We start from the raw sequence: 14,666 nt of genomic DNA, 5'->3' as shown, positions 1-14,666 counted from the left end.
GACCCTTTGCTCAGTATTTAGTAGAAGCACCCTTTTGAGCTAATACAGCCATGAGTCTTGGGAAAGATGCAACAAGTTTTTCACACCTGGATTTGGGGATCCTCTGCCATTCCTCCTTGCTGATCCTCTCCAGTTCTGTTAGGTTGAATGGTAAATGTTGGTGGACAGCCATTTTCAGGTCTCTCCAGAGATGCTCAATTGGATTTAACTCAGGGCTCTGGCTGGGCCATTCAAGAACAGTCACAGAGTTGTTGTGAAGCCACTCCTTCGTTATTTTAGCTGTGTGCTTAGGGTCATTGTCTTGTTGGAAGGTAAACGTTCGGCCCAGTCTGAGGTCCTTAGCACTCTGGAGAAGGATTTTGTCCAGGATATCCCAGTGCTTGGCCGCATTCATCTTTCCCTCGATTGCAACCAGTTGTCCTGTCCCTGCAGCTGAAAAACACCCCCACTGCATGATGCTGCCACTGCCATGCTTCACTGTGGGGACTGTATTGGACAAGTGATGAGTAGTGCCTGGTTGTCTCCACACACTGAGGAGAGGCAAGACACATGACAGCCCACATGGAGTTTGCTAAAAGACACCTGAAGGACTCTGAGATGGTGAGAAATAAGATTCTCTGGTCTGATGAGACCAAGATAGAACTTTTTGGCCTTAATTCTAAGCGGTATGTGTGAAGACAACCAGGCACTGCTCATCACTTGTCCAATACAGTCCCCACAGTGAAGCATGGCGGTGGCAGCATCATGCTGTGGGGGTGTTTTTCAGCTGCAGGGACAGGACGACTGGTTGCAATCGAGTGAAAGATGAATGCGGCCAAGTACAGGGATATCCTGAACAAAAACCTTCTCCAGAGTGCTAAGGACCTCAGACTGGGCTGAATGTTTACCTTCCAACAAGACGATGACCCTAAGCACACAGCTAAAATAACGAAGGAGTGGCTTCACAACAACTCTGTGACTGTTCTTGAATGGCCCAGCCAGAGCCCTGACTTAAACCCAATTGAGCATCTCTGGAGAGACCTAAAAATGGCTGTCCACCAATGTTTACCATCCAACCTGACAGAACTGGAGAGGATCCCCAAATCCAGGTGTGAAAAGCTTGTTGCATCTTTCCCAAGAAGACTCATGGCTGTATTAGCTCAAAAGGGTGCTTCTACTAAATACTGAGCAAAGGGTCTGAATACTTAGGACCATGTGATATTTCAGTTTTTCTTTAATAAATCTGCAACAATTTCAAACAATTTTTTTTGTCTGTCAATATGGGGTGCTGTGTGTACATTAATGAGGAAAAAAAATAATTTAAATGATTTTAGCAAATGGCTGCAATATAACAAAGAGTGAAAAATTGAAGGGGGTCTGAATACTTCTGAATACCCACTGTAAATGATCTGGATAGAAATATAAAGAACAAGGTGGTTAAGGTTGAAGATGATACCAAGCTAGGTGGATTGGCAGATAATCTTGAATCCGGGGAATCATCACAGAGGGATTTGGACAGCACACGGGCTTGGGTAGATTTGTGGCAGATTAAACTAAATATAAGTAACATGTTGTAAGTAAAATGTTGGGTTTGAATACACAATGGAATGTCTGAAAATTGAAAGTAAACCTTATGAGATGGTTTCAGGAGTCGTAGTGGATTGCCAGACAGTGTTCAGAAGCCATTGAGACTCCTAACAGAATGTTGTTATATAGCACCCTGATGTGTAGAGTACAAGTCAAAAGAAGTGATGCTGAAGCTTTATAACATTTTGGTAAGTCTTAGTCTCCAGGTTAAAAAAAGATCATAATAGTGCTTCAAAAAGTACAAAGAAGAGCGACTAGGCTGACTCTAGGGCTACACAGGTATGAATTCTAAGGAAAGAATAAAAGAGCCAAACCTTTTCAGTTTAAGGAAAAGAAGATTAAAAGGAGACATGATTAAAATGTTTAAAATTAAGAAGGGAATTAGTACTGTAGATCAAAACTGTTATTTTAAAATGAATTCATCAAGAAATGGGGGCACAGTTGGAAATTTGTTAAGGGTAAATGTTGCATAAACATTAGGAAGTTTTTCTTTACAGAGAAAACAACAGACATTTGGAGTAAGCTACCAAGTAGTGGGGTAGACAGTAGAAGTTTAGGGATTTTCAAAACTACACAATGTTATTTTAGAAGAATTAAGTGGATAGAACTTGGCAAGCTTTGTTGGACTGAATGGCCTGTTCTCACCAAGATTGTTCTAATGTTCAATTAACCTTGAACATGCAGAAACTCTCTACCAAGAATAATACTTTTGGCATTCAAAGGGAAGATGTGAGAGAAGGTCTTAAATAGGCCAGAACTGCATCATATCCAGCCTTGACATTTAGTGGTAACAAAAAGGCTTAGAATAAATATATCCACCATGGCAGGATTAAATCACAATCTCTGGAGTGTTGTCTTCAGGTCTGTCAAAAAATGTAATGTTTAAACATAAAGTATTCTGTGTACAAAAAGATTTTTAATGGCAATATTGACTTTCAGGGATAATGATACAATATTTGTAAATTTCAATGTATCTGTATTGGCAGCGGGGCAGCACGGTAGCGCAGTGGTAGTGCTGCTGCCTTGCAGTAAGGAGACCTGGGTTCACTTCCCAGGTCCTCCCTGCATGGAGTTTGCATGTTCTCCCCAAGTCTGTGTGGGTTTCCTCCTGGTGCTCCAGCTTCATCCCACAGTCCAAAGACATGCAGGTTAGGTGCATCGGTGATCCTAAATTGTCCCTAGTGTGTGTCCTGCCCAGGGATTTGTTCCTGCCTTGCACCCTGTGTCAGCTGGGACTGGCTCCAGCAGACCCCCATGACCCTGTGTTAGGATATAGTGGGTTGGAGAATGACTGACTGTATTGGCAGCTCAAGACATCTAGCTGTAGGGACCACCAATATTTCTTCATTACTGCATGTAATATGTTTTTAGCAAATAATTATTAAGCTAAATTTATTGAATTCTGTTCTTACAAATATGATCTGCCTTAAAATAGATTTGTGTGCTCAAGAGATCAGCTCAAATGGTTCCTGGTTATACATTTTGCTGTATGAATTGAATCCTGAATTACACCAGAACTGCAAAGAACCAACTGTTATTTAAATGCACATGGAATGAACAGACACAACATTTTTTGACATTTGTTCCGAGATGTTTTTTGCGTTGGTACAGTACTCCAACACTGCCCCCTGGTGTCCTCTATTAAAAAGCCCACAGAAACTTAAAGCTGGTTTTCTCTTTCAGTTTTTAGGATTACCCAGGCTGGCTGGTGCCTGAGTGCCTTATATTTATTGCTTTCCTATACAGTTCACAGTTTCATAGTCTTGATATGTTTATAGATGAATATTAAAACGGATAATAAAAGAATGGAAATATAAGCAGAATGAAATGATGGTGCATCAGCTGAGTTCTCTAATGAGTTTTATCGTTTTACACTTTCATGGCTGGATTATGTAATTGCTCAATCTGGATACATTTAGATATGCAATTTGCACCATTATCTTTACTTGTCTATCTTTGAAAGGACCTCAATAAATAAGGGGAGCCAGTATGAAAAGCAAACCCTATAGATAGTCACTACAGATACACAGTGAATGATATACCTCTTTAGATTTAAAACCTCCAAAAGCAGCAAAGGTCATGTCAGGTATATTTACTTTGGTACTTCTAGTTTTGTTCTTTGTAACTCCAATTTCAGTTAATTTTCAAAGTTTCCATTAGTCAGTAGCAGAAATAGCTATGCTGATAAGTTACATTTGTTAACTGGGGAAAATGCAACAAATTAAAAACAAATCTGGTGTGTTACCCTATATTTTTTTCTACAGTTTCTCAAAAAACATGAAATGGACTCAGGGTAAATAAATTCTGAAGCTTTATTTTTTAGGACATTTTTGTAGCAATAATTGAAATAGATATTATATGTACCTGTTCAATTTCTTACAGTACTATGAGGAAACAGAGGCCCAAACCTTCTTTCATGTTTTGAAATTGAGGTATTAATTTCAGGTCCTCTCATAAACTCTCAGAGGAGTTTAGTTCTTATTTTCACTAGGTGATTCCAAAACATTACTTCAGTTATATATAGCTACTAATGTGCTTTGGATTACTGGTGAATTCTGACAAACCTGAGCCAAGCACTTGTGTTCTTATTTGTGAGATATTTTTATTTTTCTCTTGCTCCATTCCATCTGAACTAGTGTGGTGCTGAGGTGTCACCCATTGCATGGCTGCACTCGGGTCCTAATCTGGGATCCTGAGTTGGTTTGTCATGTGGTGGGTGCGGCAATGCACTTTATCAGCATGTGCTCCTTACCTCTCTCTCTCTTTCTCAGTACTTTTTAATTCCAATATAATCCAGGTTATTTCTTGTGAAGTAGTCATAAACACTGACTTAAGCTAACATGAGGTGGGTCAGATAGTTCTTAAATGATCTGTTATTTTATCTTTTCCAGACTTTATTTGATTTTAAGAATTATTTTGATCACTGCCTTGTATAACTTTGGAACGTATACAATGACAATGTCACTCAGATGGTAAGAGCATAAGTTATTCAAATTTCAATGGGGCAGAGCAGGTCTAAATCAAGCCAAGTTGTTAACAGATGTTTTTAATAACATGACACTGACAATCCCTTTAACCAGGGCTCACTAGGGATAATAACTTGTGTATATCTGAAAACTGCATGTCTCGTTACCTTGAACGGCAAACTAAGGAAACCCAGGAATTTGGTATAATTGTTTTCCTAGAGAATCTCCTCTATACACCACTGGAAAAAAACTGTGAAAAAAATCTCAAATATTTAAGTTATTATTACTGTGTAATAATATTCATTGACATGATGCAATAATGAACATTTTAATGCTAAATGGCCATAAAAAAACATTATTGCTGCCTTGATGACTATGTATATTTGCCATCCGCATTTAGAACATTTGTATATCTATTTATATATATCTATATATCTATTCCCATCTTCACTGTGCTCTTAACTGTACATATCGTATTTAACTGTATATATCGCATTTAACTGTAAATATCGTATTTAACTGTACATAATATGCACATATTATATTTATTGTACTTCTGCTCTTTGCACTTCTGATTAGATGCTAAACTGAATCTCGTTGCCCTGTATTTATACATGTGTAATGACAATAAAGTGAATCTAATCTAATCTAAAACATCCCTTGGATTCATTGTTAGTATTCTTCACTTAAAATGAAACATCTTTCCTTATTTACAATAACAAAAGTACAACATACAATTTTTCTCATTTTTGGTTATTTGTTAAAGAATTTCAATTGCAGACAGCAAAAATGCATGGTTGCATTTGTTTCCTACAGGGTAATTTGACAAGGTAATCACAAACTATTCATGTCAACTCCTGCTCAACAGGAGTTCCTTCCATCTGTATATTATTGTTTTGTTTCTTAGCAAAATTGCATCTTACAAGTATGTTGTATAAAGATTGTTTTGGCTATTTTAAGTAAGCTTTAAATACTGTACAACATAAAGAAAGTATTATGTTAAAACTAAGGATAGATTTCGACTAAAACATATTTATGTTAGTGGAAATGTGCTTGATTTTAATCCTTTTTGTTTTTGCTCAACATTAAAACAGATAACTAAACTAAAACAGATAATAGAACTCAAATGTGACAAAAAATAAAGTCACTTTTAGTCTAAATCAGTGATTCTTTGGTGGAGCTTTGTAGTCGTCAGTGAGACATTTATAATATTAGTTGATGATATTGTTTATTATATTATTTCTTTTGTTAGTCTGTATTCAGGTATGTATGGTCATGTGATTTTTACATTTATAAGAAACTAGCCAAGCCACGGCGTATCATACGCCACATAATCAGGCCGGTTTTTTTAATAATTTTTAAGCACAGGGAGAAAATTAACTTTTGAAAAATCGGTAATGTAATAAATCAGCAAGAAAAGCAACATTGTAACAATGCACGGAACGAACCAACACACAATCATCCGTGCGGCGCTCAGGTGCGAAGGGTGGAACGGGAGGAGAGGAGAAGGACGTCCACGCGCTCCCTCCGACATGCTAGTCTGCTGATTTCTCGTCCAGTATGCACTGCCTGCTCATGTGCCCACCTCCAACTCGTCACTCAAGTCATTGTCATCTTTGTACAGTCCAGATGCAGCTGTGACTCATGTACATGTAGACTTTTCATTGCTCTGTGCGGTTTTGGCTTCCTTTCTATATACTAGCCAATCCGCGGCGTACCATACGCTGCATAATCAGGCTGGTTTTTTAATGATTTTTAAGCACAGGGAGAAAATTAACATTTGAAAAATCGGTAATGTAATAAATCAGCAAGAAAAGCAACATGGTAGCAATGCACAGAACGAACCAACACACAATCGTCTGTGACTGAAAACTGGCGGAAAGCCATCGTGCCTTGTCCTGCCAGACGGAGGGATGCGAGTGCACTGCGCTCAGGCGCGTGTGGAACAACAGGAGAGGAGAAGGACGTCCACTCGGCTCCCTCCGTCATGCTAGTCTGCTGATTTCTCGTTCAGTATGCACTGCCCACTCATGTTCCCACCTCCAACTCGTCACTGGAGTCGTTGTCCTCTTTACACAGTCCAGATGCACATGTGACTCACGTAGACATTTCATTGCTCTGTGCGGTTTTGGCTGCTTTTCTATATATAATCCACCAAGAAACCCGACCACGGTAGTAGCGAGGTGGGAGGGGGTGTGTGTACAAAAGGTAGGGACGTAACCAGTGGGAGCGTATGAGTCGCACTTAGTGGGAATTCCACTGTTTGCAGCCCGAATGGGGTTCAACGGTTTACCTACGCCTCTCTGCGCCAGGTATGTGAATTTCCCCTTGGGATTAATAAAGTATCTATCTATCTATCTATCTAGACACACGCTCAATCTCATGCATAATTATTTATTGAATGCTAAACACTTCTGGAAAGACACGGTTGTCTAAAACGGGTTGGTGTGAGGATACAACAGTAAGCGAATGAAAAGATGGAACTCTGGAGAGAGCAAAATAGAACACAATAGTGAACCCGCGCCATAACAAACGCTGCATAATTATTTATTGATGGTTGAACACTTCTGGAAAGACACAGTTGTCTAAAAAGGGAGGGTTTAAGAATAGAACAGAAAGTGAATGAAAAGATTGAACTCTAGACTTTTCATTGCTCTGTGCGGTTTTGGCTGCCTTTCTATATATAATCCACCAAGACACCCGACCACGGTAGTAGCGAGGTGGGAGGGGGGGTGTGAACAAAGTGCAGGAGCATCTAAGAAGACGCATGTTTGTCGCTGATGCGAATTGCTGTATGTAGCGTGTAAAACAGTTTGCTATGGTGCACATGGTTGTGCGTCGTAACCGAAAACTCGGTTTTTAAAGACTGCTTACTTCATTGTGTTTTAACCTCAGCTGTAAAGGAATGTTTTAAGGATCCCATGGGATACCCCTCGGTTTTGGCTGCTTTTCTATATATAATCCGCCAAGACACCCGACCACGGTAGTAGCGAGGTGGGAGGGGGGTGTGTACAAAGGGTAGGGACGTAATGAGTGGGAGCGTATGAGTCACACTAAGTGGGAATTCCAGGGTTTGCAGCCCGAATGGGGTTCAGCGGCTTACCCATGCCTCTCTGCGCTGGGTAGACACACGGTCGGTCAATCTCATGCATAATTATTTATTGAATGCTAAACACTTCTGGAAAGACACGGATGTCTAAAACGGGTTGGTGTGAGAAAACAACAGTAAGTGAATGAAAAGATGGAACTCTGGAGAGAGCAAAATACAACACAATAGTGAACCCACGGCATAACAAACGCCGCGTGGCTCAGACGTGCATGTTGACTCTTACCACAGACGAAAGGGACTAACTGAGTGGTCGGTGAGTTTTTGCGTCCGGGCAAATGGGCAGGCAGTGTGAATGCCTAGAGAGCGAGGGTAGACGCCGGCCGGTGAAAAAGGAGTGTTGGTGGGCAGGGAAATGTCTTCCGTGTTCCTGCAGGAGCATCTAAGAAGACGCATGTTTGGAATTACTGTATGTAGCGTGTAAAACAGTTTGCTATGGTGCACGCGGTTGTGCGTTGTAACCGAAAACTCGTTTTTTAAAGACTGCTCACTTCATTGTGTTTTAACCTCAGTTGTAAAGGAATGTTTTAAGGATCCCATGGGATACCCCTCGCAAACAGTTTTACACGCTGCATATGGCGATTCACCTCCGCGAGAAACATGCCTCTATTAACAGTCAACGTGGGTCGGAGCTGCATGTGACCTCTATGACAGACGAACATAAATGACGCCGTTTTTTCTGTGTGGTCGCGTCCAAGTTGGTGGGTGTGGCTCTGTGAGTTGTCGTCGTATCTAATGGTCTTGGAGTTGGTGGGCGTGGCTCCTTCCTGCGTGCGCCATAGGTGTCTCACTTGTCATTGGCTTAGTGAATCCATGCCCCTTCCGGCGTGCTTTCCATGGTTGTCTTGCCTTTCTATAGGTGTCTTGCCTTAGAGAATTATATATATAGATTTTTAAAGATTTGAATTTTTACCTTAGCTTTAAACAATTAATCATGTTTTGTTATTTTCTTCTTTTTAAGTCACTTTTTTCTGTGGCATTAAATTCCTGTCTTCTTACAATTAACAATGAGTACAACTGTCACAGGTACAAAAGATCATTAGATGCTACTTCTGTGTCACATCTACACATGCTTAATTAAGGTAGGGTTCCAGTTAAAAGGAGAAGTTGGATGTAAAGAAAACTTGCAGCCATAGAAGTCCAACAGGCTTTTATCCACTGAAAACTTTCATATCTTCTTCTTTTGTTTAATAACAGGAGATATTCAGAGAATTTGGGACTGTGTCAGATGAAGCTGGCAGTGCAGAGTAAATGCAGCTTTTCTCCCAAAACCAAAGCTTATCTTACTTATTGCAAAAAAAAAAAAAAAGTCATACGTTCTTATCCCCATGTGACTTCACCAAATATCAGACATTTACAGATTCAGGCCTTGTAAAAGACATCTAATTGCAGATAATATCTGGATACAGTGCTGACTATTGTTATTGAGCTATACTGTACTCAAAAAGACAATAGAAAACCGATCTGCTCCTGGTACAGGTCCAATACCTGATTTTACAAAATAACTCATGAACATAAAAGATGACCCATTTCCTCGCAGCAAAATAATCTCTATTCAAGAGAAATCCAAACCATCTGAATGATAGAATGAAATCAAAGCCATAACTAGCAAATTTTAATTACTTACTTTATGTCGTTAAAGCTGTTAATGTAGGCAATCACATGCATGCTCAAAGTTGAATAATCCTCCTTGAAGGCATTTCTGCTATTTCTAAATTCGTTTTGAAAACTGCAATGAAAATAACAGAGTAAATGACGTAGCTGTCGTTAGGATGAAGTGTAACGTAACATATAAAGTATATAGAATTCATGAATATACTCCTACATTACAGTTATACATAATGGTTTGGCAAGATAGAGACCTTCTAACAATTAAATTGAAAAACAATATATTTTCAATTAGAATTTGTTGGAACAATTTTATATTTAAAAAGAGTCCTGCTTTAATATCAATAATATTTCAAGTTTTATTTAATATGCTAAAATGCTGTAATGAACTGGTATAATATTGCCTCCTGTCATTGTTTTTTAGTATTCTCATTACTGAATATGTAAAAACTAAATTTCTTGACATGGAATATTAAAAAAAAATCCCATCATACCCAAAGAAATCTAGAAGATCTGGGAGGAGAACAGCAATAGTAAAATATGCCTTAAAAGTGATTTTCAATTTTTGTGGCTGAAACTAAGGTATGATTGTCCCATCCTAGGACACACTATTGACACATTTTTTACTTTCCAATTTGCATAACCATACAGCAGAGCAACAGCTTACTCACAGATACTAAAGAAGGTTTTCTGCATGATAGCTATAATCTTCATGGAAAGAAGGAGATAACTTTATTGTGGTGCAAATGTATAGAGTCTGTAACTGTAACTCAAGTTGGATGTGCTGATTAATGAACTAAATTAAAGCATCCTTATTAATCTTTTGATTGTTTTTAGCACTGGTATTACAATGTCATGTGTAGAAATTCTACTGATTCACATCATATAATCATGAGCTCACTCCATGTACCCTGGAGTCCACCCACATCCCAAAGAAAGGAATGTTAAATTAAATTGAAAGTTTACATAATTCCAGTATATTTGTGCCCAATTCTGTGGTGATAGGCTGTGGCTCCCTGTAATTAAAAAGGGAGGATCAGACAATTGATTCATTTTTCAATGAATGGCTTTACCATTTCAATTGAATATTTATTTTACGATAAATATTTTAGACATATTAGCTCAAAAGTTATAGTTTTATGGTATCCTGATCAAATTGTTATAGTCGTAGAACTTTTAGAAAGTTTATGTTATGATTTTTCTGTGACAGGAGATTATCAATTAAGTTTCTAGTAGTTTTGTTTTAGTTCTAGAAGTTTGTACAGTTTTTTCCACCAAATAACTGAATTAATACAGTTCCATAAATACACAAAAACATGGTTGTTTCTCTCCTACTAGTTCTAACTTTAAAACACAATCAACTCTTTAATTGAAAAATCAATTCAGTAACTGTCTATGTTCTGTTACAGTACACAATTTTAATTCCTCATGATAGTGCCCTGCAGTGGACTGGCACTCCGTCCAGGGTTATTTCCTATGTTTTGTTCCAGTACTCCAAGGAAAGGCTTAGACTCTCCATAACCATAGAAATTAACTAAGTTGGTTCTAAAATTGGATTGATGTAATTCATGTTTTATGGTATAGTGAAAGGTAATCACCACACAATTCTAGAGACCTGAGGCTACTGTCTATGTACATCATTTGTGCTCTCTCCACATCCCTGTGCATTTTTTTCAGGTTGTCTTTGTTTTATTCCATATCCCAAAAATATACAGTATGTCAAGCTGATTGGTCTAGTATCAGTGAATCTGGGTGCATGTGGCTGTGTTCTGTGAAGGACTAATATTCTCAGAGTTGTTTCCTTGCATGTATTTAATCTGAACTGGGGGGCCTCTATCCTACCAGCAAGACCCTGTTATGGAAAAGGTGGGTTCAGATATTTTAAATCATTTAGTGTTCCATTCATATATTTCTAAATAAATAAACATTTTATTTACATAAATATTAATGACAGCGACACCAAAAGTCTTTTGTGCAAATATATTGAGCAATGCAAGCTACTTATACAAATTACAAAATGAAAAATTTTATAGTTAAAATGTTAAAAACAGACATAATTCTAATGATAACTTCACACCCAAAAACCTTGTTTCCAGGAATTATGGAGTTCTTGCCCAACTACATTACATTCAGAAGATTCATGGCTGCAGCCCTGCTGTTAAAGACCTGTACTGGATATGCATTGTAGCCTTATGAATGATACTGTGGCAGAGAACCAACTTTCAATTCACATTTTGACATTATACTGACAAGAATAACTCATGCCACTTCTTTTCTGTTTTTCTCAGTGTGGAAGTTATTTTTGCCTTTTACAGAAGCACACTGACACAGCCATTCACTAGCTCCATTATTTGCCTTGCCTATTAATGAATTACATGGTCTAACAAGGTTCCCTATTTCTAACTGACCTCTCTTACACTGAAGAATGGGAAATAGCAGTTTGTTATATTTACAAAAATGTATTTACTTTATATTACATGTGATGTTTATGTATTATTTAGGGAACAGAGGAGATGAGGAGGTGATGGGCAGGTATGGTGTCAAGGAGAGGAATGAAGAAGGTCAGAGGATAGTGGATTTTGCCAAAAGGATGGACATGGCTGTGGTGAATACCTATTTTAAGAAGAGGGAGGAACATTGGGCTACGTACAAGAGTGGAGGAAGATGCACACAGGTAGATTACATTCTATGCAGAAGAGTCAATCTGAAGGAGATTGAAGACTGCAAAGTGGTGGCAGGGGAAAGTATAGTTAAGTAGCATAGGATGGTGGTCTGTAGGATGACGCTGGAGATCAAGAAGAGGAAGAGAGTTAGGGCAGAGCTAAGGATCAAATTCTGGAAGTTGAAAAACGAAGACTGCAAGGTTGAGTTTAGGGAGAAGGTGAGACAGGCACTGGGTGGTAGCAAAGAGTTACCAGACATTTGGGAAACTACAGCAGATGTAGTAAGGGTGACAGCAAGAAGTGTGTTTGGCGTGACATCTGGACAGAGGAAAGAGGAAAAGGAAACCAGGTTTTACCGATCTGTAGTGATAGTAGGGAGAACGTTAGGGAGACCATGGAGAGGTGGAGATATGCTCTAGAGAGGAGAGGAATGAAGGTCAGTAGGAACAAGTCAGACTACATGTGTGTAAATGAGAGGGAGGACAGTGAAATGGTGAGGATGCAAGGAGTAGAGCTGGTGGAGGTGGATGAGTTTAAATACTTGGATTCAACAGTACAGGGTAATGGGGATTGTGGAAGAGAGGTGAAAAAGGGAGTGCAGGCAGGGTGGAATGGGTGGAGTGATTTGTGACCGACAGGTATCAGCAAGAGTGAAAGGGAAGGTCTAAAGGACGGTAGTGAGACCAGCTATGTTATATGGATTGGAGACGGTGGCACTGACCAGAAAGCAGGAGACAGAGCTGGAGGTAGCAGAGTTAAAAATGTTAAAATTTGTCATTGGGTGTGACGAGGATAGACAGGATTAGAAATGAGTACATCAGAGGGTCAGCTCAAGTTAAACGGTTGGGAGACAAAGTCAGAGAGGCGAGATTGCATTGGTTTAGACATGTGCAGAGAAGAGATGCTGAGTATATTGGGAGAAGGATGCTAAGGATAGAGCTGCCAGGCAAGAGAAAAAGAGGAAGGCCTAAGAGAAGGTTTATGGATGTGGTGAGGGAGGACATGCAGGTGATGGGTGTTAAAGAACAAGATGCAGAGGACAGAAAGATATTGAAGAAGATGATTCGATTTGGCAACCCCTTATGGGAGCAGGCAAAAGAAGAAGACATGTATTTTTTATGTTCCACTTTTGAACATAACTCGATCATGTTTAATGTATTGAATTTTGTGGGATGTACAATATACTAATTTCAGTCATTTAGGTAAAAGTCAAAATAGTTATATTTAGTCCTCACTGGAAATTAATATGCACAAGGCAGATTCATCGTCAGTGGAGGTTGGATAACTTGGCGGTAAAGTCATGTGACTTTAAAAGAAGCAACAGGTTGTGGGTTTGAGTTATTGTTGCCGGTTAAGAGCTAAAAGGTTAGTGAAATAAAATTTAAAAAAAACACACACACATACAAGAAATATTCAGATATTCATTTAAAACACTTAATCACACAGACTAATGTTACTCCGTTCTGTGTTTTTCCTTCTATTCTCTTTAAATGGTTTATCAAACTATGCTCACTAACTACCATCACAAGTCAGTAAATGTACTATTAAGTTGTCTAGATTTACTCGCTTAGTACAGGTACATTTAATCTATACTAATAAAAGGCAAAGCCCTCACTCAATCACTCACTCACTCACTCACTCACTCACTGACTCATCACTAATTCTCCAACTTCCCGTGTAGGTAGAAGGCTGAAATTTGGCAGGCTCATTCCTTACAGCTTACTTACAAAAGTTGGACAGGTTTCATTTCGAAATTCTACGCCTAATGGTCATAACTGGAAGGTATTTTTCTCCATTAACTGTAATGGAGTAGAGCTGCAAAGACGTGGGGGGCGGAGTTTCGTGTGACATCATCACGCCTCCCACGTAATCACGTGAACTTACTGTCAACGCAGTACGTAGAAAACCAGGAAGACCTCCAAAAAGCGCTTAAGAAAACATGCATTATATACTTGAGAAGGCAGCGAAACAATAAGAAGCGAGCGAGTGACATATACTACCATATTCATGAGTGCTGCTACCTCGGAAAGAAAGCAAGGTGTAAACCTAAACTTTAAATTAAGTTCATAGACAGGCTACGCTGGCGTTTCACATGCCCACAGGTAATGCGGGATACAAGTTTAATGATAGGACGCAGGATATAAACGAGAGTTTTGATCACTTTGTAACTAAGTTAAAATTGTAGGTGAAGGGGTGTGCTTATGCAAATTCCGAAGACTGTGTTTGTGGGGGATTGACAGTTAAGGCGGGTGGGGGAGTCACGTCATCATCTCCCCTCCCACCTCATTTCGCTCTGAGCTGAGCTCCGCGGCTAACGCTGTCTTCCGAAGCAACTTCGTCAGACTGCCACCAAATACTCACAGAAAAATCCACAAGTTAATACACACGCTGTCTCTAGAGTTTCAACACACTGAATCCTCCAGGCACTACTTACAAAAGGTCACATTGACAATCGTGTTACGCTATTTTTAAAATCTTTCCTTTTCTTAGCACAAGCACAGCTGAGAAGCTTCGATGCATGTGCTCCATAAGCGTTGAAAAATAATGCATTTAATCACACTTTGCATTACAAGCAAAGGGAGCTTTTGTCAATGCATGATTTCCTGGTACACGATTACATTGATCAGCGCATCCCGATTCATTTTACCCTCGCAACACCTTAGTTTGAGAAGAAGTATGAAAAAATATGAGGTTAACACAGAAAAACAGATCACCAATTCAAGCTTTATGAATAATCGATTAAGCCATCAATAATTG

The 14,666-nt window shown here is 39.0% G+C and overlaps 1 protein-coding gene across 3 annotated transcripts in view; it reads right to left on the bottom strand.

The window, feature by feature from the left end:
- The window catches only part of LOC120518331 (exocyst complex component 3-like protein 4), a 107,152-nt gene that overhangs the window by 44,661 nt on the left and 47,825 nt on the right, over positions 1 to 14,666 (bottom strand). For all 3 annotated transcript variants that reach the window (XM_039741072.1, XM_039741071.1, XM_039741073.1), the window contains one exon: positions 9,266 to 9,367. In XM_039741072.1, the coding sequence (XP_039597006.1) occupies positions 9,266 to 9,367 (102 nt within the window). The remainder of the gene's footprint in view (positions 1 to 9,265; positions 9,368 to 14,666) is intronic.

The sequence above is a fragment of the Polypterus senegalus genome, chromosome 18, assembly GCF_016835505.1.
Source record: "Polypterus senegalus isolate Bchr_013 chromosome 18, ASM1683550v1, whole genome shotgun sequence".
Taxonomy (NCBI): Eukaryota; Metazoa; Chordata; class Cladistia; order Polypteriformes; family Polypteridae; genus Polypterus; species Polypterus senegalus.
Note: the sequence above shows the minus strand (reverse complement) of the source record. Positions and strands in the feature narration are given on the sequence as shown.